The sequence below is a fragment of the Ambystoma mexicanum genome, chromosome 6q (genome assembly GCF_040938575.1).
Source record: "Ambystoma mexicanum isolate Mex_15411 chromosome 6q, UKY_AmexF1_1, whole genome shotgun sequence".
Classification (NCBI taxonomy): Eukaryota; Metazoa; Chordata; class Amphibia; order Caudata; family Ambystomatidae; genus Ambystoma; species Ambystoma mexicanum.
Window position 1 is genome coordinate 1,262,480,296 of NC_090937.1, and position 26,545 is coordinate 1,262,506,840.

At 44.7% G+C, this 26,545-nt stretch overlaps 1 protein-coding gene across 3 annotated transcripts in view; it reads left to right on the top strand.

The window, feature by feature from the left end:
- Positions 1-26,545, top strand: part of SEPSECS (Sep (O-phosphoserine) tRNA:Sec (selenocysteine) tRNA synthase) — a 1,182,953-nt gene that overhangs the window by 600,353 nt on the left and 556,055 nt on the right. For all 3 annotated transcript variants that reach the window (XM_069631868.1, XM_069631867.1, XM_069631866.1), the window contains exon 6: positions 12,733-12,835. In XM_069631868.1, the coding sequence (XP_069487969.1) occupies positions 12,733-12,835 (103 nt within the window). The remainder of the gene's footprint in view (positions 1-12,732; positions 12,836-26,545) is intronic.

Consider the following 26,545-nt stretch of genomic DNA (forward strand, 5'->3'; position numbering starts at 1 on the left):
TTCCATCAGGTAATCCATCCATGCTGCATGATGGATGTGTGCGTTTGCAATTGGCACATTAATCTGAGACTGGGCTAATGAGCAAGAAGTGATTCACACAGTTTACAGTCAACTTTAAACAGTGTATAGCGACCACACTTTACCCGGAAATCAATGGGCTTGAATAAATGGAAGAAATGCCTTGACAAAGACGTTGGGTCGAAACACATGTAGGCTGTGAACAAGACCACATTGCGAAAGAAACCTAATTTTGTAAACTATAATTGATTGTGTTGGGACCATTGTTGAATACGATTGTAGCTCTGTATATGCCAAGTGTGTGTAACTAGTACAACCAATTGACTACGTGTAATTCTTTGAAGTTACTGAGACATGCTCAGTTTACTAGTCACGCTGCATTCAGATAACTTATTTTTGGGGTCCAAGCGCATTTACAAAGGGTGATTTTCACATTTGCAAATGGCATTTCAACTTTGCGCTCGAGCGCTCATCCAGCACCAGAGCATAGAAGCGGCGATTCTGCTCCTCCCCGCGCTTTGGTTTCATAGTCCTTAGCAGACTTCATTCATTTCTGTATCTTCATAGCCCAGTGGGGCTGCCCTCACTTGGGGCATTGTTAATTTCATCATGACCGCCGCAATGAGCTACTGGGAACCATCTAGACTGCCTGCCCCTTCTCCGCGCTAATTGGCCCATTTCACTTTCTCGAGCCAATTGGGGAGTCGGGAGGCGGGAGCCGGCCCCTGAAAAAGGCCCCCTGTCTGGAGCTGGAGGGAGCCCCTCTCCCTGCCGCCGCTCCAGTAACATACCAACAGCCCATGTTGTACAATGACCAAGCTTGCAATTCTTATGTACTCGGTGACCATGAGCTATCTGCCTCTACTCTTCACCGGTAAGTACCCCGAATCTGAACTACAACCCTCTGCCTGGTTGCTGCTGACTCCTGGCTCCCTCTCCTTCTAGCCTAACTACAAACTGATCCCGTTGTTCACCTACTTTGCATCTGCCTTGAACTCAATCACTGCTTGTTTTCCACTGCTTGTTAGTGCCTCCTCAAAACTCCTCTCCTAGTGTGCTTCACATCTGTGCATATTCCATCTTGTCTTCATTGTTGTGCTTTTTGAAAAATTCAAATGTAGGTGTGACTAAAGCACTAGGCTGATAAGCCGCCTGGTGAATTAGCACGTGCATTGTGCATTCTCCATCTATCCCTCTTTCAGCCACCTCAATTGCACTCTCCATCTCCCCCATCTATTCTAACTGTTACTCTATCACCTTTCTCTACTTTCTCACTAATTGTGGAAGAAAAAAGATCTCTTGGCCTCTAATCCTGGCCTGCCTATTGCTGACACCTACATTCATGCTACTTCCAGACAGACTATCACTGATATCCACTTCTGTCCCTTCTCCTGACCTATGGACCTCTCATTTGATCTCCACCCTTCCCTTTTTCCTCGTCACCCCTTAATGGTGGCCCTAGATGGGAAAGTACTCTTGGCGCACTTCTCATCCTCGAGGTGCATCATTAATATCTATCACAATGGCACCATCTTGGCCCAGGGTCCTCAACCCAATCCTTTTCTCTTCAACTGGCTCCTGCGGTCCTCATCAACTTCCAACCTTCTACTACTCCACCTTCCTCTCTCTCTCTGTTCCTCTGACAGGTGTACCACCCCCGCCCCCTTTACAAAACTTTCAAAGGTGGTGACCGACTACACTTAGCCACTCTGAATGCTCGATCTGCTATCAAACATTCCTCCGACATCTGCCTCCTTCCTGAAGACAGTGATCTCGATGTCCACCCTCTCATGAGACGTGGTTCAATGCCAGCTCCGTCACTGCTTTTGACTCCCTCCTCCCTGATGGCTACAAGATCCTCACCAAGCTTTGGCCCAACCGATCTGGCGGTGGAGTAGTCCTGATCTTTCCTGAGTGTGTCCCTACCTCTCTCATACCCACCAGGCCCTATTCCTCCTTTGAAAGTCTTGCCTGCAAGCTTGGTGTCTCTCTGACTCTTTCCCACCCTTGCCACTATCTACAGACTCCCTAGCCATGTGTCAGTCTGCTTTTCTGAATGGGCTGACTTTACCTCCTCTCTTCTAACTTTTTCCTCCAAACGCCTCCTTCTTGGTGATTTCAACATCCACCTCTACTGCACTGTTCATGCCTCTACACTCTTCCGTGATCTCTGTACCTCTCTCTCCCTCACTATTCTCCCTTCTGGCCCCACACATTCTGCCGGACAAACTCTTGATGCCTTCATCCATGCTGATCTCTACTTCTCCAACCCTTTCACTACCTTTCTCTCCTGCTCTGATAACTCCCTTCTCTCCTCTCATCTGGGAACTCTTGGCTCCCTGACCGAGCCTCCAACAGCACTGCAAGCCTTTTCGGTCATCCGACCGATGAAACGAGTGTCAGCTGCTGCGTTTGCCTTCACCTTCATACTTCCTCCTTGCCCTTCTCTTGACTCTCCCACGGACTGTCTGTGCCAATCTTCATCTTGCCATCACTAATACTCTTGAGATTCTTGCCTCTGTCATGAGAATCCGCCTGAAACCTGGCTCCAAGCGTAGCAGCTGGTATGACTCTAATATAGCCGCTCTGAAAGGCAAGTGCAAAGTTACTGAATGGAAGTGGCATACCTCAGGCACATACTCTGACAAACTGGCCTGTCGCCTACTCCAAAGGCAATGTCTTATCTGTCCGCTCCAAGAAGAGGGCCCACATCCAGACCCATATTTCCAGAGCCTCTAACAACACGGATGAACTCGTCAAAATCTGCAAGAAACTAGAATATCCATCTCTAGTCTCCACTTCACCTATCCCTTCTCGGGCCCTCTGTATTGCACTAGCCACCCATTTTAACTCTAAAACCCAGGACATTCTGTCTTCTCTTCTTCCCCTTCCTTCACCCCTCATCCCTCTTTTCCACACCCACCTACCTTCCCCTCCTTCTCACCCATCACAACTGCTGAGGTCTCTAGAGTTTTCCGCTCTATGAAGGTCTCATCCAAACAGGTATCACCCTGCTCCTCTCAGACCATTAAGGACATTCCTCCCTTGCTCTGGCTCTTGCCGACGTTTGCGGCCATTCCTTAGCCTCTGGGCCTTTCCCTTCCTCTCTCAAGCACTCCCTTGTGCATCCATGCCTAAAAGAAAAGCCTTCAGCTGACCCCTCATTTAGGGCCAAAAACCACCCTATCTCTACTACACCCTGCCTTTGGAAACTACTGGTGAATTTGATCCTCCCCCAACTGACCCAACACACTAAGCTTGCTGGCTCTTCAAATGACATCAATTTGGGGTCTGAGCATCCAGAGGCACGGAAACAGCTCTCCTGAACACCCGTGAAGAACTGCTACAAACCTTGACTCTAACTCTCCTGCTGTTCTCATTCAACATCTACCTTGCACCTCTTGCACACCTAATCTCTGCCTTCTCTCTTCATTTCTAGTGTTACGCAGATGACCCAACTCTTCTTCAAGCTCCCCTCCTCCTCCTCTATCATCCCTGACTGCCTGTATGCTATTCAGTCTTGGTGCACCTCCAATGATCTCTGTATTAAGGCCAGTAAGACCGAGATTCTTCGCATCGGGGCACCTGCACCCCATTTTCCTTCTGCATTTTGGCCGCCCTCTCTGGGCTCACCTCCCTCTCCTGCCACTGAAGCCAGAAACCCTGGGGTCATCTTAGACTCCTCGCTCTTCTTTACACCACATCTTGGACCTTGCCAAGAAGGCCCACTTTCTACTTGACCTCCTTAGAGGCATTCTCCCTTTCCTCACCTTCCCCCAGAAGCTCAATGTCTCTAGAGCTCTATTCTTCTCCAGGCTGGATTACTGTAACCGCCTCTTCCTCAACCTGCCCCTTTCTTCACTTTGTCTTCTTCAACTAATCCAGAATAGGGCTGCAAGACTTATCCTTGGCCTCAAGCTCAGGGACCAGATCTCTCCAGCCCTGAAATCCTTCCACTGGCTCCTGCTTGTTGCAAGTATTAAATTCAAGACCCTTTTCATCATCCACAAGGCTATCTGAGGCCTGGGACTACACTACCTGCAGCTCTCTTACTAAATACTCACCTTCCAGATCCCTTCGATCCTCTCGCTTCAACTCTCTGCTGGTCAAATGTTTCTCCAAGCGCAGAGCTGGGGGCTGACCACTCGCCTCGGCTTGCTCCCTCCCATGGAACAGTTTACTTCTCTCTCTGTCTTGAACCAGACCACATCACGTTCTGCAAACAACTCGAGACCTTTCTCTACTCCTCCTCCTTCCCTCTGCCCCTCCCATGCTAACCATCCCCTCTGCCACTGAGATTGTTGGCCTGGTCCCTCAAGAGTCTATACAGGATCAGGCCTGCCCTAATCACCACCCGCATGCCCCCCATGCACTGCCCACACCCACCTGTCAGGAAGTTTGCCTCCACCCTGCACTTACCTGCTGGGTGGGTTTCTATTTATTAATTCTCAATTTTCAATGTTTATTTGCTCCCTTGTTCCCTTCCCTTATTTGCCTTGTGGCGCTTTGAAACACTGTCTTGCTGTCTTGCTGCATAAGCGCCAAATAAATATCCAATAAATAAATATATTGGAATAAATGTATATTTTTTTTCAGTGTTTAAGAGTGCTCTGCCATTCTACCAATCCTTTGGGTAGTACAGACTTATACGAAGTATTGGGGACCTGTATACCAAGGGATAGTTTTATATCCAGGTGGACTTTAGGCAAACTCCCCTAAAAGTCAGTCTAATGGGGTTATGCAGGAGAATGACGGCAGATTAGAAGCCGGCAGCATATGAAGGCCTACATGGGAGTCCAAGTTGAATCCAAGCCAGTCCACGTTTTCGGTATACGATGTTAAGCCGTTGAGTCACGGAAGTGCTACACGTGCTTGGTGGATGGCTGCTTCCAGATATTGTGCTTCCTCCGGCTCTTGATTCTTCAGCACTCTTTCTGAACTGTGGCTTGGTGGGGATGCTGCTGTCAATGCTGCAGAACCTCTAGGTTCTAGGAGACCGAGAAAGGCACTTGTCAGAATGGGGCTGTGCAGGCATGGGCCAACAGAAGTGGTACTGTTGGCATGCACTCGGGCACAACAAAAGTGATAGGGACTGGGGCCCTCCTAACTGCCACCCCCCACGTTTGGAGTAGGACTGACTGTTGGAATCATTGTGGTAGGTCTCCTACACCAGATTGAGCGATGCTCCTCCCCTACTGACAGGGGCAGGTAGCTAACCCTGTCACATTTGTCATGGATCTGCAGAATTTATTTTGCATTTAACCCTTTAAAAGCGACATTTCTCAAATCAAAGGCGTCAGAGGTCACAAGGGTCAAAATGGAAAGCACGCATCCCGGGTACAATTTAAATTTGTGTATCTTTGCCCTGAGGGAAATAACTTTTTTTCAGAAGTCACCTGGTAAAAATACATGTCAAGCCTCATTGGAATTGGACGTTTCTGTTCCAAAGGTGGATAAGTCGGCAACAGAAACAGTCCTTCCCTTTGGCCAGTGCTCTGCCCAGCAGTTATTCAACATAGTTATGGCGTTGTAGTTGATTTTTCGTCCAGAGACGGGGACTGTATAATCGTGCTTCCTTCTTCGTGCAGTCTATTTCTCACTGACATGCCAACATTAAAGTCTTGGCTTTATTATATAATTTACAGTCAATTCGGTAGTGCATTGCTTTCAGGCATTTTCTAAGCCTCTTTTAAACGACTTGAGAAATGGGTAGGAGTTGGCTCGCTTAGGTGCGAGCAGTCAACAGCAGTCCCTGCCCTCCTTGCTTTCCTCTTGGGAGTCTTTCTACAGTGCCTGCAGTGTCTGCATCAGAGGTTAAAACCCCCAGCATCCACACGGAGTGGCACGCGGAGTTGGCTCGCTGAGGTGCGAGCAGTCAACAGCAGTCTACAGAGGCTTGGAAGTGAGGAGATAGTCTTGCAAGCTGACCCTAAAACTCTGCCTTTGCTCCCCAGAGCGACAACCTTACACAGTGATAACCCACTCAGCACGGACAATCCTACTCCCCAGCCTCAGCAAAAAAGTCCTTCAGGCAGGGTGCTAAGGAGTAAATACGCCCGATTACAAAATCGGAAAGAAATCCGTAAAAGTTCGAGTGCGGAAAAAGCAGAAAAAAGCATCTATTATACTTGCACAAATGTCCGCTAGCGAAATTGCCTCCTGCCACATGGAGGACCCGACCACAGACTTTGAGGAGGAGGGAGCATTGATCAGATAGTCAGAGGAGACCTTTGAGGAAAGTAGCGGGGACGATACACCTGCCACTCTAACAACTTCCCCCCCTCCTGACACTCCGTCTCTCTCAGCCCCTTCCTCGACTTTGCTTTCACTGCCGCCATTCCAGTCCTTACCTCGGGATGTGGAGGTCCGGCCTGGAGAGATTACACCGTTTCTACGGCCGCCGCTGCTACCTCTGCTGCTGGTGGATGCGCTCCCGGAGGCCCGATCTCCCCTGCCGCTGTCTGCTTGTGGTCCGCAGGCCGCCGCTGCGGCGAGTGGGGTGGAGCGGAGTGGTGTCGAAGGACGCCGCGAGGCCGACCTCAGCTCGCGGACCGCGGAGATGCTAGCGGGGGGAGAGTCAGGTGGCGCCTCGTTAGACCATGCGCAGAAAATGGCTGGGGACGGTGTGTCTTCGGCCCAGGCTGTGGAGGTTGGCTCGGCGAAAGTAGCTGAGGGAGAGGCTTCACGCCTCAGTACACTGGCGGAATCTGAGGCCAGCCAGACTGGCAAAACATCAAATGGACACAGTGCTGTTCCAGAGGCGCCCTCTGCTGCCTCGGCGGCCGCCCTGCGTCTCACCCACCAAAACAAAAAGAGGGAAAACTTCCAAAATACCCCTCACAATCTAGAGGGGAACAACCTCATCGATCTAAATGAGAGGAACAAAGTCCACAACTTACCGCCTAGAGGCGTATCCAAGGCTCAAATCAAGCTGCTTGATGACGATGTCCCACCTCATCGTGCTGAGAGGTCTGGACTAGGAAATTATCTACTAATACCGCCAGTCAACTCCACGGCAATCGGTGGTCGCGATCAAAGAGGCACACACCAACCAGTGCAGGCTCAACCAGTGTTAGCCCAGTTGGGACAAACAAGGAACAAATGGATTCCCCGTCCAGGAGATCTTCAACCAAAAGTGACCATCCATACAACATTTCAACCCCAGTTAGAAATGGAAGACCCAGCAACACTTTTGGGAATCTCCCCAAAGAGACTCCAACAAAAAAAACAGATCTCGTTACGATCATATCAGCAATTACGGTGGGACTGGCCCCTTTTGTAAAGTTATACGAGTCAATAAATGACTCAATGAAAGACTCATTAACTCTATCAGCCACAATAAACACCAAAGTAACCTTCTTAGAGGGTTTTATCACAGCGTTAACCCAACAAAACATCGAGAAGGAAAGGCAACAAGACGAAAAACTTGCACGAATTGCAAACTTAATTGAAACCAAGTTTAATGCAAGTCGCTTACGAGAACCACACTTGATTCCCCAAATGGAGCAAATCTCGACGTTGGGCACAAAGGAGCCAAAAATTGACGGTGCAAATGATGCTCCTTCCAGGACGATCTCTCGCCCCGACCCAAAATCGCGAAATGCGAAAAAAAATAAAGATCAGTCTAAAGTCGCCACAATTTTCAATATTGTAAAGTCGACTCCATCAATTCCTACCAAAGTTGTACCATCATCTAAAGCTTCTACAACGTCCCGAGGTCCAGTTTGCCACAATTCAACGAAGGTACAAGCGATAATTGAATTAGACAATTCCATCGCATCTGCAGCCGACTCATTGGGAAATCTGTCACTTTCAGACCTAACAGTTCATTTGGACCACGAAGGAGTCTATGACTCCCCAGATGACCTGGACCAAAACCGAGAGCCGACGGCAAATACAGCAGAAAACACTGCTACCAAGGAGAAACAGAAAAAACAATCTACAACTTCGATCACACCGGGAACTCAAAGCCCCAAAGACAATGTTTTGAAGAAGTAGAAAGACCTCCATTGGACCCATTAATGAAAACACAACAAAATGAGAACCAAACTCCAGAAAAATTGAAATCCAGGGACAAAGGCAGAAGACAATTAAGGAACAAAATATGGCCAAGCCGCGGACAGGATTATTAAAGGCTACGAGACTTTCCCAAACACACATTTTCAAGATGGAGCAATTGACGGCCGGGAAAAACCTTCTAATACTAAATAGAAAGACAATCCTCAAAATCTTAGCCAAAATACCAAAGCTGAAATCTTTAGATATGGCAGATTTGGTGTTGATCAAACCATATCACAGACACAAGAAATCTAAAGCGTACCTCCATGTTAGAAAGGCTGCAAGCACTGAGCTAAAACAAGACGTTATTCTTGCCTTGAACGAAATGGGTTTTGCCCTCGCGGAAATAACACCAGTGTTAGCGGACAAAAGCACACATCCCTCTAGTAGATCGGCGGAAAAACAGACTGACCATCGAACGAACACAGAAGTCCAGATCACAAAGAAAAGAGGCGAGATGTATAAGGAGGACGGGGATAGCAGGCGAGGGAGATTCCAATCAAAATACTATGCAAGGAATGAAAACCCAAATTACAAGAAACCAAAATATACAGAAAATATAAGCAAGAACGACAGATGGGAGAAAAATCAAAGACCTGGCTCTTCGAGCGATCAAAGCTCTGAGTGGTTGCACAACAAAAAACGTGAACCTTCGGGTCCATGGAGATGGTTGAAAAAGGTGCTGAACCCAAATCCTCAAAAATAACAACAAAATGTCTCAGCGACGTCGACCTGCCACATAATTTCTGAACCTCTCCAAGTGCCTCAATCTAAGGAAACATCCATGTGTTCATGGAATACGAGAGGCCATGAACATTTGACCAAATTAGATGCATTTGATCTGGCACAGTTTGACATTATTTGCCTCCAGGAGACCTGGTTGATGGAACAACCAATGATCGACGAATACGAAACTTGTATTTCTCCAGTGAGTAAGGGCATGTTTGGCAGGCCTCTTAACCGCAGTCAAACCTGGATCAGGCATTTCTATCAAAAAGAAAGTGACAGAAACCTATGGCATTTTGACTCTACAAACATAGTGGCTTCACCCAGAAAAGTCATCACGAGGGAAAACAAAATCCAATCTAGCCATCATAAATGTCTATTGGAATCCGCAAAGAATAAATAACACTGACTTTTGTAGTGCCGTCGCGGACACCCTAGACAAATTTACCACTGAAATGGCCACTGACCACATTGTCATCTGCGGAGATTTAAACGCTAGGTGTGAGCAACCCCTGGCTAGCACCCATTCCTAACCATCTCTAGAACGAGGTGTACTATGGTTAGATTTTATGGACTCCAGAAATGTTCATAACGTGGCAACACTTCGAGGCCACCTTCCAATGATTCCAACTTGGGAACGACTTGACACCTCAGCAACGCTGGACTACATATTCATTTCACATTCTCTTCTATCGTCTGTAGATCTTTATGAAGTCTTCAGAACTAAAGCCAGCTACCATAATTTGCTGTCAATGACTTTCGAGTCAGTGAGCATTCCAAAAGAAACCTATCCATTTGACGTGGAGTTATCACGTAAGTCTTCGCGAATCCAACTCACAGCAACAAACATCAAGGATATCTCCCAGAAATTTGCTGAGGAAGACGAAACCACTACATCTTCACAAATCAGACCAAACTATCTCCCATTCTTTGTGAAGTACAAGAAAAAGCAGAGAAACCAAATTCCATCTAATGAAAATAAGATCCACGAATATGATGCTCAACTGGTTTTGAGAAGAAGAGAAGTCCGCAAACTGAGGCGTTTGGCCAGAGTCTCCGACAATATTGAACAAAAAGAAATTGCAATAGCTGCCGCTAAATCATACAGAGCATGGCTGATTAAAAACAAAAGCAATGAGACAACCAATCAACTATCAAATGTAATATCGGAATCGACTTGGATAACCTTCTTCGCAGCCCAATTCGCATCCTTGCCTGAAACTACTGGAAACTATACATCTCCCATGGCGACAACATGGGCTGATCTCGCAGATCAAGAAGAGATTTTGGCCACAATATTGAAACTGAAAACATATAGGGCACCGGGACCGGATGGCCTAACTAACATGGACCTAAAGCAACATCCTCAGGAATGGTCCATTTTAATAACCAACATTTTCAACCAATGCCAGGCAAAGAAACAAATCCCCAAAATATGGACGGAAGCACTGATAGTGCCTATCTTTAAAAAGGGAAATAGAGACAATCCAGCGAACTACCGTCCTATAGCCCTTTTAGATATCATGGGCAAGATCTTTGCAACTCTTCTCCTCACCAGATTTCCCAGATGGGCAAGAACAGCTCCATGGCTGGATGAATTGCAAACAGGCGTTGTTAAAAGCGCAAGTACAAGTATCACCATCATGATACTAAACATCATAAAAGAAAATGTGAAGAATGGTGCACCAAGAGTATTCATAGCGTTCATAGACTTGACGCAAGCGTTTGATAAAATCAGTCGACGGAAGCTATGGTCAAAACTATCAAAATGGAATTGCCCGGGAGAAATCCTAGAACCGGTAATTGCTCTCCATACGGACACAAAGTTGAGAGTTTGTCTCAATCGACAAGGCATGATGTCACAGCAATTTCCATCTGAACGTGGCGTGAAGCAGGAGTGTCCGCTTACCCCGGCCCTCTTCATTGCATTTCTGGGCGACTTTCAATATACCCAACCGGCGGTAAGCGCTTTTCAACCAAAAGTAGGAAATACTCCAATATCCAGACTACTCTGTGCGGACGACCTGATCCTTATGGATCAGACCCAAATAGGGCTCCAGCGCCAACTCAACAACCTGGGCAAGTACATTGATGAAGATGATCTAGAAATAAATACCACCAAATCCAAAATCCTAATCATGGGGAAAAATCGATCGACCGCAAACAACAATGGACGCTGGTTATTGAACACCAAGAAGATTGAAACTGTCACCAGCATAAAATACTTGGGAATAATGTTCGATGCTACTCGCTCAGAAAAAGCTATCCATTTGGCCTTGTGGTTAAAGATAAAAACACTAACCACCCAGACTAAACTTGTAGACAGGAAATATGGAACATTTTCCTTGCTACCAGCGATACAATTCTACAAGCAAAAGGTGGTACCTTCGATAATCTACGCAATGGATGCGGCCTGAACATTCAAGACACAATATGGCCAAAACTGGAAGGTTTTTTTGTGGAAAGCAGTATTGGGCCTCCCAAAATCAACATCAATTTCAGCCGTCAGACGCGAATTGGGCCTACTATCGCTGAAAGCGTCTGTTAAACAAAGTCAGATAAGACTACTGCGGAAAATCATCTCACCAGATGCTTTACCATTATTTAAAGCAATTCAGGAGGAACTTATTCAAGGACACTGTATCGCCCTGAATAACTGGGAGCAAGAACTACAAAACAACCTGGCAGATTTAGCCTGCACGCCAGAGGACTTGATGCAAAATCCTGACAAGGTTAAGAGAAAAATAGCTCAAGAGGACTGGTTACAAACATGAGGTAACGATGGCAAACAAGCTACTTGCTCACCTACCGCCGACAACAAATAAGCTCACAATACCTCTGAACTATTGTATAAAGTTCCCTGACAACAGACTACAGAAAATTTTCATGAAAATGAGATTTAACTTAATGCTAACTCAAGAAATCAAAGCCATTCGGACAAAATAATTATCCAAAACATGCAGATTATGCCCAGAGACACAAGAGGTGGAAACTGTAAGACACTTACTTCTGAATTGCGTAAAAACAGCACATCTGTGAGAAGTGTTTCTGTTACCTTTAATGTACGATGTGACGCTTCGAGAGGAAGACACATGGTGGTGTCGCCTGGTCGCAGCTGAAAAGACTAAATGGTCTACTGCGGCGGTAAAGATGCTGGAGGCTGCACTTAAACTAGCAAAAGAAAGTGATAGTTTACTCAGTATCAATTAACAAAGCTCTACCATTCTGTCTGGTTTTTCTTTGTTTTATTGTGTCTTCCTCATTTCTATTCTATTTTTCCCCATGCAACATTGTTCTTTTTTACGTGAGATGTGTGACGTGATTTCTTGTAAAAATCAAATTTTGTTTTGATGAAAAAATGGGTAGAAGATAAACCATTTGCTCAAACTAGATTTCAGATCTCTTTCCTCAGAATACAATATATTGGGTTACCTTTGTCACTGTTCTATACCTTATGTAAAAGCCAGAGCTTGTGCTCTTATTTATATGAAGAATAACCAGCATGTATATGTGTGGTGTGGTTAGATCATCCCTTTCTACAACTACCACTAATCCATGTCTTGTTGATATGAGAGGATAAACTGAAAGCTAAGGTTTAGTGCCGCCTTCTTGAATGGCATGGCAGATCATGCAGGGGTGGGGGGGGGAACCTAATCACGTGATGTGCTGCATTTTCAAAGAATACCAATACTTGTAGAATACATTTATAAAGAGTGAACTGCTCTCTGTTGTAACATATCTGCCTGAATGGGTTCTGGAGTAACTATAAGAGAACAGACTTTAAGAAACCAGTATGTAAGCAATCGTAAAAGGCTGGCTAGTTTATTGAAATGCAGATCATCGTATTGTTCATGCATTTTATACTGCAGTTTACTAATGACGATTGTTATCATTGGCCTCTGTACCTTAATACATGTTCTGCGTTTATAGGATTGAGGAATTGGCTGTTCTCTGCTCCAAATACAGTATTCCGCACATTGTCAACAATGCATATGGAGTACAGTCTTCTAAATGCATGCATCTCATTCAGCAGGTGAAGTATGATATATTTTCTTAAACTTGTTAATGGTCTTAATTTGAAAGAAAGAATGCATTGACCCATTGGTTTATACCATTTTTACTTAAACATTTGTGTTTGCAACATGAGATATCATCAAGCAGAAGAGGTGAACTGTTAGGAATTCTGCAGAGTCCTCACTGATCCTCAGCCTAAAGTTTCCTCCAATGTGGCCAGGCGACGGCAGCCGCTACCTGATCCTGACCCTGGAGGTGGTATTCTGAGGGTGGATTCCATGGGAGGAGATGGCTGTTGGGGGAGAGGGATGACTCAGTACTAGAGAAGCAGTGGTATTCTCTTTCTTGCGAAGAAGATCCCTTAATTCCAGAGTTTTCAATGGCATGTTATTACTCGGAACCATTTAAATATATAAATCTGACAACTGTTCATTCTTCATGTGTGCATGATCTCTAGATGGGGTTGCCTTGAGGAGAGGAACGAGGCAGGCTGCCCTCTTTCGCCTCTCTTGTTTGCATTGTCCCTGGTACCCATTGCAGCCCGCCTGTGCAGTGCCCCTCATGTTAATGGGATAAAGGTGGGATGAGGGAATTCAGGCTAGGACTGTATGCTGACAACTTTTTGTTGCATTTAGTACATCCGCTAGTCTCGTTTCCGGTGGCAGGAGTAATCTAGGAATATAGTGCTTACTCAAGTTTTAAGGTTAAAAGGCAGAAAGTCGCTGTTGAACGATTTCTTGGATGGGTATGCTTAACGCCCTTAAGGTCAATCTCCTTCCAGGAGTCCTGTATTTTTTTGAGATGCTCCCCACACAAATACTGGACACCTTTTTTGTGGTTGTGATACCTCGAAAGATTTGTTTGCTATGACATGGGAGGAAAGCGTGCATAGGATGAAATGTGCTGATATTGCCAAAGGAGAAAGGTGGGTGGGGTTCCTAGACCTCAGCCTATACTCTAAGGCAGCGCAGCTGAGAGTGCTAGTACCCCACTTGCGCTAGGATGTGGCTAAAACAATGGGTCCACCTTGAGAATTTTCATTTTTCGCCAGTGACGGTGGGGAGTGGTTGTGGGTTCCCCGGGAATGACTGCTGAGGCAGATAAGGAAACACCCTATATTGGGGGTCTTGTGAAGCATTTGGAGGCAAGCCAGGTTATGCGGGGGGTGACCACGTGGCTATCTCCGCTTAGCCATTTATGAGCACCACTCGTACGGTATGCTAATCCCACACCCTGAACGATTTTACAGTTGGCTAGCAAGAGTGGGGCATTTGTGGGTGATGGGCAAATTCATCTCCCTGCAGGAGCTAGAGGCGGCATTGCATATTGTCCCCCTGTCCATGTTATCTTACCTGCAGTTAAAGGGGGTATTGGCGACCGAGAAATGGAGGGGGTCCGTACAGTGGGAAAAACAGAAGGTATTGGATTCTCAGAGGGGGAGGAAGGGGCTCATCTTGTTGTATGCTGTGCTAGAGGAGGCAACTGGTGGGTCCACCGAGGTCTAGATGGAAGAGGGGTCTGGGAAGGGAGGTGGACCCCCACCTGTGGGGTACAATGTGCATTACAGCTTTTCGAACGTCGGTGACGTGCTAGTATAAGATACATGGCATTACGCTTTTACATCTTTGGCAGTACAATCCAGTGCGGTTCACATAGATGTTCACAGGGGTGAGCCTGTTGTGTTAGACTGGATGTGGGAAGTACTGGCACATGTGGTGGTTCTGCAGGGAGGTCCAGGTCTATTAGTCTGAGGTTACTGGTTGGACCAAGAATGCAGAGGGGACGGTGAGGGTTCGGGACCCCATGCTGATATTGTTTGGGCTGGAAGGAGTTGTAGGGGCAGTGGAGGTCCCTCCTGCAATTGGGCCACTTTTTGCTTTTGGCGGCCCAGGCTTGTTTGACGATTTCTTGGACGAGGGGACAGCTGCCGACTGTGATAGAGTGGAACAAAAAAGTTCCCAAATGTGGGAACTCCCGTCCTCTGCACTCTATAGATGGCTCAGAAATGAGTCCTGGTGATTTAATATATTATTTTACTTATTCTATTTCTTCAACAATAACTTCAAATTTTACACATCAGTTTAACAGTTGTATATACATATCAACAAAAACAAAGTTTGGCAGAGAAAGTCACTGATCACAGCGCTTGTATATCACGTCAAAATGAGGGACAATGGTACAACGAGGCTGCAGGTATCTGGGAGGTGTGGTTATACTGCCAGTATAGATCTACTAGGAAATTTAAAAAAACCAAGGGTGTCCCAGTCTCTCTGCGCCAGGAAAGTGTACAAATTGTTGAGTGATTTCAATTGAATTTAATAGAAGCATAGAATGAAACCTGACACGTGTTTCGAACTGACAACAGCTCTTCTTCTGAGGCTTAGAATACACAATTAATATGGAAATGATGTTAATTATTCACAGGCAAGAATAAAATCATATAATAAACAATGTAATAGCAAGGTGGCATAACAACCAAAAGCACAAGGGGTAAAAAAGAGCAGGGCAAGGTGTAACCAAAATTAACACGGTATACAATTTATAACATAAAAATAGTTGGGCTTAAATACCACACATTGTCGGATTCCATGAGTCGAAGCACGTTTGCAAGGAAACAAATAAAAAAGAAATACATAGATTTAGAATCATTGGCTGACTGTAACAGCGCAATCAAAACCCATATAATCCACAGGATCTAAACAATTAAAGACTCATGTTGTACCCACAAAGTTATATAATCATAGTTACCTTTGATTACAGCTAATGGACTTCAATGATTGTATTGACGGACACTGCCAGAATGTATTCTGCAATAAAGCCCAAAATGCAAATTCAATGAGGAAACCAACCAAATGAACGAAAAATACCAAATGAACTGAAAGAAAAGGAAACAACTTAAGAGCATACCTCGGAATGCCTTGCAGTTGCGGAAAGACTGGATTCAACCAAACCGAATCAAAGGGAAAGAAAAAGAGGGGGGGGGTTTGTAAGAAAATAATCTAAGTGAAAGGTACATGATTAATAACGCATGCTTATAATGAAGCAAGTAACCTAATCATTTAATGACTGATTAACTCCGAATCGCCGTTAATTGCACATTGGTGAGCCATAAATATGCCAAAGCACGAGTTAGTGCTGCGTAACAATTTTACCAGGTGATTATCAATTGAAGCACTCAGCATGAGTAATTGAAACGGGGGAGCGTGTAAACACGTCTTACCTCGGTGGCCGTAAAGAAATGTCTACTTGAGTTCCAAAGCGCAAAATGGTAAAAGGACTATGTAAGCATGCATACCAGGTTGTGTAAGCTGAGGAAAGGGGTTTTTGCAAGCTAAGAAAAAGGGCCGCCATGTTGGTAGAGTGAAAATAAATAAAGCGAAGTCCCGCTCCGTTTAAGAAAGCGCAAAGGGACACTTTCAAATCCATAATTAGCATGGGAGCCTGACAGTTGTTTGAGTTATTTAATGCCCAAACAGAATATAATTATTAAAACCAATAAACCCACAATTGGGAATAGCACCCGTAATAAGAATTGATTGTGCTATTGATACATTGAGGAAAACCAATATGGAAATAAATATTTACGAGTTTATAATCCAAGAGACAGAAATAAAATGAATGTAAACAGGGACAGCCTTCCCCATATTACACCTAGACATACAGGTCGTGGGTGCGCTGCTACAAGCTAGCATTATTATTGTCAAAAAAGCCATATTTATAAAAGAGGAGGGGGATAGGGGAGGGAGAGAAGAACACAGCAATAAGCAAATAACATACCAAATATGCTGAAGTGAACTAAAGGCACCTGTCAGCCAAATATCATCATTGTGTATTCCATCTTATAGAAAGGTGGCAAACTCATGATCAGAATTCAATCCAGAATGCACAGTGCGATATTTGCAAATTAATTTCGCCTCCAATTGGCGTAATTTTAATGTAAGGTTGGCTCCACAGGGGGGCAACGATACTTTACATAGCCCCATCAAACAGATATCTTCCTTGCGATCCATTTGGTGTAATTTCCGCCAATGGATAGCAAGGGGATATTTGGCTTCCTGGTTACCAATTGTAGCCAGATGTTCCCGATTCCTAATTTTGATTGGACGGATAGTACTTCCAATGTATTTAAGCCCACAAATGCAAATAATGCAATAAACAACAAATTTGGAATTACAGTTAATAAAGGACTTGATTTCATGATCACCACATAATCCAAATGAGACTGATGATGTCTCAAATGTAAATTTACTCATATTACAACCTCCGAATTTGTGGAAACCCAGTACTCTGGCTGACTGAAGCCAAGTCGTGGGTGTAGCTAGCGGACTCATAAACGAGGGACACAATTTATTTTTAAGAGATTTGCCTTTGCTCTAAGTCACACTTGCATTAGTGCCCAGCCAATTTGCAATGTCTTTATCGAGGTGTACCAGGTGCCAATGCTTCCTCAGAATATTATGAATTTTATAACTATCAGAATTATATATGGTAATCAGCCTAATTTTTTGGGTGGATAGAGACTTAACCCGATTTTTCGGCACTAACAAATCTGCTCTCTTGAGTTGTCGTACTGTGGCTGATGCTTGTTCCACACTGATTTTACGGTATCCTCTATTCAAAAACCGTGTTTTAATCAAGGCACTTTCCTGATCAAAGTCCTCTGGTTGGGAACAGTTTCTCTTGGCACGAATGAATTCACCTTTAGGAATGTTCGCTATAACATGTTTTTTGTGGCAGGACTCTGCATGTAAGGTTGCATTGACAGAGGTGGATTTGCGGAAGGTTTTAGTAACAAGACCATTGGAAGTTAAATGAATGGAAAGGTCCAGAAAGTCAATATGCTAATGGCTGTATGTTGAAGTAAATTGCAAGCCCCATTCATTGTTATTCAAGTAAGAGACAAATTCTAAAAGAAGATCTTGTGTGCCAGTCCAAATTAAAATATCATCTATATACCGTTTCCACAGATATACAAAAGGTAAATACATGAGATTGGAAAACACACATGTCTGTTCAAAAAAATGCATTAAGGCGTTTGCTAGAGCTGGTGCAAATTGATAATCACCTGGTAAATTGTTACACAGCACTTACTCGTGCTTTGGCATATTTATGGCTCACCAATGTGCAATTAACAGCGATTTGGAGTTAATCAGTCATTAAATGATTAGGTTACTTGCTTCATTTTAAGCATGCGTTATTAATCATGTACCTTTCACTTAGATTATTTTCTTACAAACCCCCCTATCCCCCTCCCTCCTTTTTCTTTCCCTTTGATTCGGTTTGGTTGAATCCAGTCTTTCCTCAACTGCGAGCTGCGAGGCATTCCGAGGTATGCTCATAAGTCGTTTCTTTTCTTTCAGTTAATTTGGCATTTTTTGTTCATTTGGTTGATTTCCTCATTGAATTTGCATTTTGGGCTTTATTGCAGAATACATTCTGGCAGTGTCCGTCAATACAATCATTGAAGTCCATTAGCTGTACTCAAAGGTAACTCTGATTATATAGTTTTGTGGGTACAACAGCGAGTCTTTAATTGTTTAGACTCTGTGGATTGTGTGTCTTGATTGCGCTGCTAGTCAGCCATTGATTCTAAATCTATGTATTTCTTTCTTCTTTGTTTCCTTGCAAACGTGCTTCGACTCATGGAATCCGACAATCTGTGGTATTTAAACCCAACTATTTTTATGTTATAAATTGTATACCGTGTTAATTTTGGTTACACCTTGCCCTGCTCTTTTTTTACCCCTTGTGCTTTTGGTTGTTATGCCACCTTGCTCTTACATTGTTTGTTTATTATATGATTTTATTCTTGCCTGTGAATAATTTACATAATTTGCATATTAATTATGAATTCCAAGCCTCAGAAGAAGAGCTGTTGTCAGCTCGAAACACGTGTCGGGCTTCATTCTATGCTTCTATTAAATTCAATTGAAATCACACAAGAATTTGTACACTTTCCTGGAGCAGAGAGACTGGGACACCCTTGGTTTTTTGTATCTACATATCAGACAAACTGACACGGTAGAATTTCTTTATCACAACTTAGTTGATTAATTTGTGGCCCAACGCGTTTCGTGAAAAAAATCACTTCTTCGCGGGCAAGTGGACAGTTTTCATCAAATATATCTAGGAAAAATATTTAAATGGTACATATTAGTGTGGTTTAGAATTAACGCTATTAGCAATGTGCTTCAAAATATCATTTTTATCATAATATAGACAAACCATCAATTTAAGCATTTTATGCATGATACATCTGTTCAACTAGCCTCAGTCGATATATAACCATATATATTCGCAATATAACTGTGCAGTTCATTTGTTGTCCTTTATTGTGCTTCAACCAGTGTCTGTATCTAGGTAATGATGTAAAGTACTAGAGAAGGTATAGTCTGGATCAACCTGAAAAAGGTTAACCAAACTAAAAAGAGCTTACCCAGAGTCTCGCTTGTGAAGCCAACAAGTCCTCTGTTGTATGATCAAAGAGAGTGGGTCAATATTTCTTCTAAACCATATCAGGAATTGAGTAACAACTATATAGTTGAGTAACAAAACCCTGAGTGGAGAATACAGGGTACAGTAAGGATATGTATCCAAAGAATAAGCGTGTAAACATATTACGAACAGCTTGCTAATGACTTGCCAATAAGTATTATGTATCTTTCCAAAGTTTAGAGATGGATCAAATGAAAACCCCAGGGTAAGTGGTCAGTCAATTATTGGCTCGTGTTTTGTAGAATCAATCGAAATCCTAAAAAGATCACAAAAAGAAAATAAATAGTAGAAAGGTTCAGTGAGCCAAGATTTTGGCCCTGTGTGAAACTTACTTCATTCTGGATGAGCATAAGGATAGTCCTTGAAGCAAGACGCCATAACCTCCAGGAACCCCTTCCTGGATGCAGATATTAGCCAAAAATGGCCGCCTTAAACACTGTGTAAGTGACGTCATCACGTTTGAAGACGTGCGACGTCACTGAGCAACGTCAGAGTGTAAACACTGTGACGTCACCGTGCACATGCGCTACGTGATGTAGACTGTGAAGTGCACGATTTAGTCAGATTTATGGATACAATTTGTAATAATGATGCGCAAAAGAGAGGTGCGCATCATTGAGATGATTAAGGATAGTTTATGAGCCTTAAAAATAGTGTATTATTGCTGGTTGCATGATGCTTAAAGTGTGAGAGAGACAAATCTGAAAAAGAGGACGGAAGATAAAAACCTGTTCGTCAACTAATGGAATCAGAGGCGCGAAAAGGTGATAAAATGCTTGAAGTATCAAACAAGATTTGGATAGATATTTCATGTACCAGTACCATGAAAGATCAAAGTACGCTAGTTTATCATAGGCAAGAAATCGTCACAGAAATATCAGTTGGCCAGGGTTGAGGATCACGTACTTAGTGTGATCAACTCAAAAAGAATACTTGAAATATCAAAGTTGATTTAGATAGGTATTCTATGTACCAATGCCATAATGCATCAGGGTACGCAAATTATCACATGCCAGAAGAATGTCACAGTATATATGATGTCCATGATAAAGGATCCCACATTGGATGAAGTAGAACACTCAAAATTTAACCCATGATTTGAAGGTGATGTCTATGTACGACAATGTCTCAGTTTCAGATATGTGAGTTACATTTGCACAAGAGTCACATTAAAAAGCCATAGAATGAAATACATTGAAAGGCTGCCTGTCTCATAGAAAGTTCACAATCCAGTGGTCAATGGCCCAAATTGATGAGTGAACACAAGCTGACTCAGTCACATGACTAACCAGATTTAACAATACTGACTTATCAGTGTGTTACCAAAATAAGTTATTAAGCTGCAACCTGTTCCTTAAAATCTGAGCTTACCACTTTATTTGATATTGTCCGATTGTTAATTTATAAAAAGGGACCCATATAAAAGTCCTCATTGAGTCCAAATGATGCCAATGAGTCCAGTTTATGGATCCAGAATAGTTCTTTCTGTGCCAGACGTTTAGCAAGGTCGCCACCTCTAGGTAGCTGTCAAATAATTTCCAGGACAACCCATCTTAGTTGTGAGATATTATGTCTGTTTTTATGAAAATATCTGGCATGGTTCTCAAGAGGAATTACAAAAACTTTTCAGTTATTTCAACACCGGAAGATAATGGTGTGTTTGAGAATCTTAATGTGCCTATTGTGTCTTTCAGTATTTGTTAAAACTCAATAAAATTTTGAATAAAAACCGATCCATGGACTTGCCCCACCTTAGCTAGCTGCTCATCTCACTCCCTACTCTACCCCTCGCTCATCTTCTTGGCACTGCTCGAGCCCCCGGCGCTTACTCTAATTTCTGCTCTCTCGCTCTCCTCAGTCCCCCAACTTGGAACGCTCGTCCTTTCCCTCTCCGTACTACTCCAACTCTACCACTCTTTAAGTCCATTCTCAAAGCCCTCCTCCTTCCTGAAGAATCTGTATCCTTGCACTCTAGGTTACTCCATCATCCTGCTTCCCTCTCACGGCAACCCTACCGCACTATTCCATCACCCCCATCCTTAATTTAGGACTTCCTCCACCATGCTGTTCCTATGTTATTCTGTACTGTCTTGGTTCCTGGTTTGTTTCCACTTTACCATGCAACATCTAGTCTTTGTCACATTCTCTCACCCCGTTGTCAAGGACCCATGTCCTCTACTGTTATCAGTGTTACATTTGTCTATTTGCGCCAAAAATGCATTGCTATCCTGTGATTTCTATAAATAAATGCTCAAAAACATCCCATCATATTTGAGGAGCCAGGAATGTCGGACGCAAGGGATTCATGGTTTTGGTCAAAGACTTTTATTTAAAAAAACAGGGTGGGGAAATGCCTCCTTTGTCCCTGCACTAGAGGTGTTTCTCTACTTAAAACTAAAACTAAAGGTCTGTCGATTTCAGAATGACCAAAACAAAAACGTCCCATGTACAAAGTGCTGTAAGGTGAACAGGGTTATGTCTTTGAGTGATTAATTTATTTTTCATTAATTTTGTCATTTGTGATGTCGCTTATCACAATGCGCTTTTGGTTGAACACCCTCGGAAGATGTGCGTTTCGGCCATCAAAATTATGCAAGGGTGACCAAGAACCTGCTAGTCACCCATGTCTAAATGGAGTGTTTATGGGCACAGCAGAGTATACTATGAACTTCAGGAGGGGATTGTGTTGAATGAGATGGTTATGTGGGAAGCTACAGTTTGAATTCTTGTTGTGAAAAAATAACTTCATTCATATGGCAGAGGTGATGTACGATAGTATTTGTGGTATATGTGAGTGCAGGGTGTGTGGAGTTAAACCGGGCCTTCCGCTAAGTTGCGAAGGTGCAGTGTACGAGAGGAGAAATGGGTTAGCTGTACAAACAACAGTGTCTACTTCCTGAGTTCCATCTATGTACAAGGAGCAGCGCTATGTCTCGCAGGCGATCTACATGCTAGGTGAATTTATAATACTCACTCTCCGAGTGGTTCTTAGTGAGAGATCCATCCCTAGGGCCTTCTAGTGAGAAAACAAGGTCCCCGATTCATGATTATATGCAGCAGTATGGTCCACCCTTCTCTGCTTTAGAGATGCATGCAGTGCCAACCACTAGTGATGGCTCCAGGTGCCAGATTGCTCTCCTACTGGATGATCAGCATTATTTTTTCCGAGGTGCATTTTAAATGTGATGCATTGCCCACCCTCCGAGCCCATATCAGTGCAATACCTGGCCCACTGACAGAATTTGTTCCAGGTGCAAGTTGCTGGAGTGACTAACCGAGTCCTCCATGTGTGCTTGGTGTCCCACAACTAAGGTTGGGTGGGAGAGCAAAGCGGTTGTAAGGAAAGAGGAGGCTAGTAGATGACAGTAGGGCAGGAAGGGAGGGGGTGCCAGAGGGTGGGGGGGGTTGAGGGTCTGCAGGATGAAACATGTGCGAGTGGCGGGAAGTGGACATGGGAAGGTGTGCGAGTGGTGGGAAGTGGACATGGGAAGGCGGGGGATCAGGAAGTCTGGGGGAACTGCCATGTTTTTTTTAAAACTTTCTTTGTTTTTACAATAACAAAGTACTCAACAGTTCAACAATACCCCCAGCATACCCCTTCCTAGCCCTCACCCCCCAACTCACAAGGGTTCCGCCAAATTACAATACAGTATACTGAGTTTGCAGACATCGCACTAGGAGAAAGTTCAAACGTCTCAGTTTGGTGTAAAGTCACATCTCACAACTGGAGCAGGGTTTGTCTCACCCACATTCCTATGTTAATGACCTTGGGTAGGTTCTGGAGATTGTGACCTTTGGTTGGTTTCAGAGTGGTATTGTCTAAAGAGTGGCCAATAGTCGAATGGGCGGCTGGTGGCAACAAGTGTTGAGGCATACCTGGTTTCCCTTTGTTCACACAGAGTGATGTTCGCCATCCACTTTGTAAATGTGGCAGGGTTGGCCTTCCCCCAAGTCCTCGCTACCAGATATCTGGCTAGCGCTGAGGCCATACCCAGTAGTTTCTTTTCGGTGTGTGTGCCCCCTTCAATCAATGCTAGGAGCCAGAGCTGGGGTGAGTATTCCTTCTATTGGGACAACATTCTGGCCATCGCATCCTCTATATTCGTCCAGAACGTCCTGATACGTGGACCACCCCAAGCTACATGATAGAAGTCTGCAAGGTCTGTATCGCATCTCTTATAAGTGGAGAGCCTTTTGGGAAAGAATCTACTAAGATCGAGGGGGGAGTGATTGACATGGTGAACAAATTTGTAGTGGACCAGTCTGTACCGACTGTTTAAAGAGCTGTATCGAGTTTGCATACAAATACGTTTCCATTGCTCTTCGTTCATTGATTCCCCTAGTGATGTTTCCCATGTGGTTTTATATGTTTGTTGCCATGCTTTCCTCTCACGTCAAAGCAGTTTATATATGGTAGAAACAAGTTTACTGGAGGTTAAAGGTTTAATCATGTAGCATTGCGCTGGGGGCGGTGCTTGTGCGAAGTCGGGCCATTTTGGTTTCAGAATTTCCCGTCATCTGTAGTAGTGGAGCAAGGTTACAGCATTATGTTCCCCCTAAGTCTCAGCACACAGCGCACAACTCTACCTTCCTGTATCAGATCGCCTAGACTCTGTACACCTAATGACCGGAAAAATTCCTTAAAGGATCTCTCGTGTTTTAGCGGGATTCCTATGCTGTCATACACTGGCAGCTCTGGCAGGTAGAAGGGGTTAGTCTCTAGTAGCCGATTCATCCGGTCCCACGCTCTGCAGGTCACTGCTAAGGGTTGAACCTTGCCTCTCGGGGTGGGTGCTCTGTTGCCCCAAATCATACCAAACAGGGAGTCCGGGCTGGAAACTGCTTTCTCCAACTGGGAATGAGGGGAGTTAGGGGAAGGGGGTTCCATCTGGCTATGTATTGAACTTGTGCCGCCAGGTAGTATAGATACATGTCTGGGTACTCAAGGCCACTTTGTTCATATGGGCGTGTTAGTGTGTCGTAGGCTATCCTGGGTTGTTTACCAGCCCACACCAGTCTTATCAGCTTCCTAATACGGGACCAGTAGGAAACGGCGGGCCAAATAGGCACGTTGTTAAAAATGTAGAGTAGTTTGGGGAGTAGTACCATCTTTGCAAGTGCTATACAGGCTGCCTGTGAGATTGGGAGTAGTATCCAAGCCTCCACCTTCTGTTCTTGGATCTCCAGTGGAGCTAAATTGTTATCTCCTATGTAGGTTGTCGAGTGAGGTGGAAACTTTGACGCCCAGGTACCGTATCCCGAGGGGACTATCTGCCTGTTGTACGGCAGGGGTTAGGGGAAGGACCTCGGACTTGTCCCAATTGATCCCGAGCCCGGAGAATTCACCGAACTCAACTACTTCTCGTGTCAAAGGGGTTAAGTTTTGGTGGGGATGCTTGACGTAGAGCAGGATGTCGTCAGCGTACAGAGAGAGATGGTGGACAAATGCGTATGTATGCGGATCCCTCTGTGTGCATGCAGTTCCCTAATATGGCAGACCAGGGGTTCCATCGCAAGGGCAAACGGGACCGGCGAGAAGGGGCAGCCTTGCCGGGTGACCCTTGATGGAAAGATGTGCAGGGAGTTTTGTGTATATTGTAGCTCTATTGGCAGTGTACAATAGCTTGGTCCACCTGATATGTTAACCCAAAGCCGGAGCACCGCAGCACCTCAAAGAGGAAAGGCAACTCACCGGAGTCGAAGGCCTTTTACGGCATCGAGAGCGGCAACCGCTATATGCACTTCCGGATCAACGTTGTGCATTAGGGTGAACAGATGCCGTAGGTTGTTTTAGGTGGACCGACCAGGGATTAATCCGGCTTGGTCCGGAAGATCCAAGGCCGGCATGAATGGGAGTCTGCGGTCTGTGAGTATCTTTGCTAGAATTTTATTATCCGTATTGACTGGGGATAGTGGTTGGTATGAGGAGAGCTGTCTTCCCTGGTTTCAGAAGCAAAGTCACTATGGCAGATCTGGTGGATTCCGGAAGGGAGCCACTGGTTAGAGTGCATTCATACATGGCCATCAGGTGGGGGATCATGTGGTCTGAGTACACCTTACAAAATTCTGATGTTAGACCGTCTAGACCAGGGGCCTTACCATTAGGAAGTGATTTTATTGCGTTACGAATCTCTTCTTCAGTAATGGGGATATTGAGAGCGCATCCCTGATCCTGGTCCAACCATCCTAGCGCTATCTCGTCTAGGTATCCTGTCAGTTTGTCATGGCCTGAGGTAGGACGTGATGTATATAGGTGATTATAATATTGTTGATACCCTGCAAATCTTTAATGAGATCCTGTTTTGGTTTTCAATCTCTGTTATGTTGGTAGATTGCTGTTCTTTTCTAATAGCCCAGGGCAGAGTTTTGCTCGGGCGGTCACCCTCACCATATCTTGCCACTAGGATAGGGTCCCCATTGAATCTCTCCTCACTGGTTGGCAGCTTTAGGAGCTCTTCCCTGTGGGCCAATAGCTCATGGCAGAGCTCAGGTGTGTCTGAGGCACCTTGTCTGTTTTCCCCGTCCCGAATTTTGAGTTCTAGAGCATGCATTGACCTCTGAATAGCCTTCAGGACCCCTCCCTCCTTCGAGATACAGCAGCCTCACATATGTTTTAAAGGCTTCCCATATTATGCCTTGATCGGGTACTGACCCTTCATTAGCCTGAAAGTAGGATTGGATGTCCTGGCTTATTTCAGATCTAAACACACATCCTCCAGTGCGGTAGCCCTGAAACGCCAGCGGAGCAGGGTGGTGGGCGGGGGGGGGGGGCTGTGTGGAGGCTGCGATACAGATTCATACTGGGGTGTGGTCGGAATGAGTTTGGGGGAGAATAGTTGCTTCAATTACGTCTGAGAACAGGATTGGTGGCCATTATGTAATCGATCCTAGAGGAGCTACCATGTACCCAGAAAAGAATGTGTATTCCCGGTCTTCAGGGTGGACAAAGCACCAAAGGTCATGTAGGTCATGATACTGGGCGATGGAGGACCATGCTTTAACCGCTAGCCGGTGGGTCTGTTGTGAAGTTGTCGACCTGTCCATCCCTAGTGTGAGGGCAATGTTGAAGTCGCCCACTTTACGACGATCTCGTAGCCACGGATATTGCTGGCGCATTGATGAAAGAACTCGGGGGGGGGGGGGGGGGGGGGTGTCTGTGTTGGGAGCATATATATTAATTAATAGGCGGTTCATGCTGCAAAGACCCCCTGCTAGAATAATGTATCACCCCTCT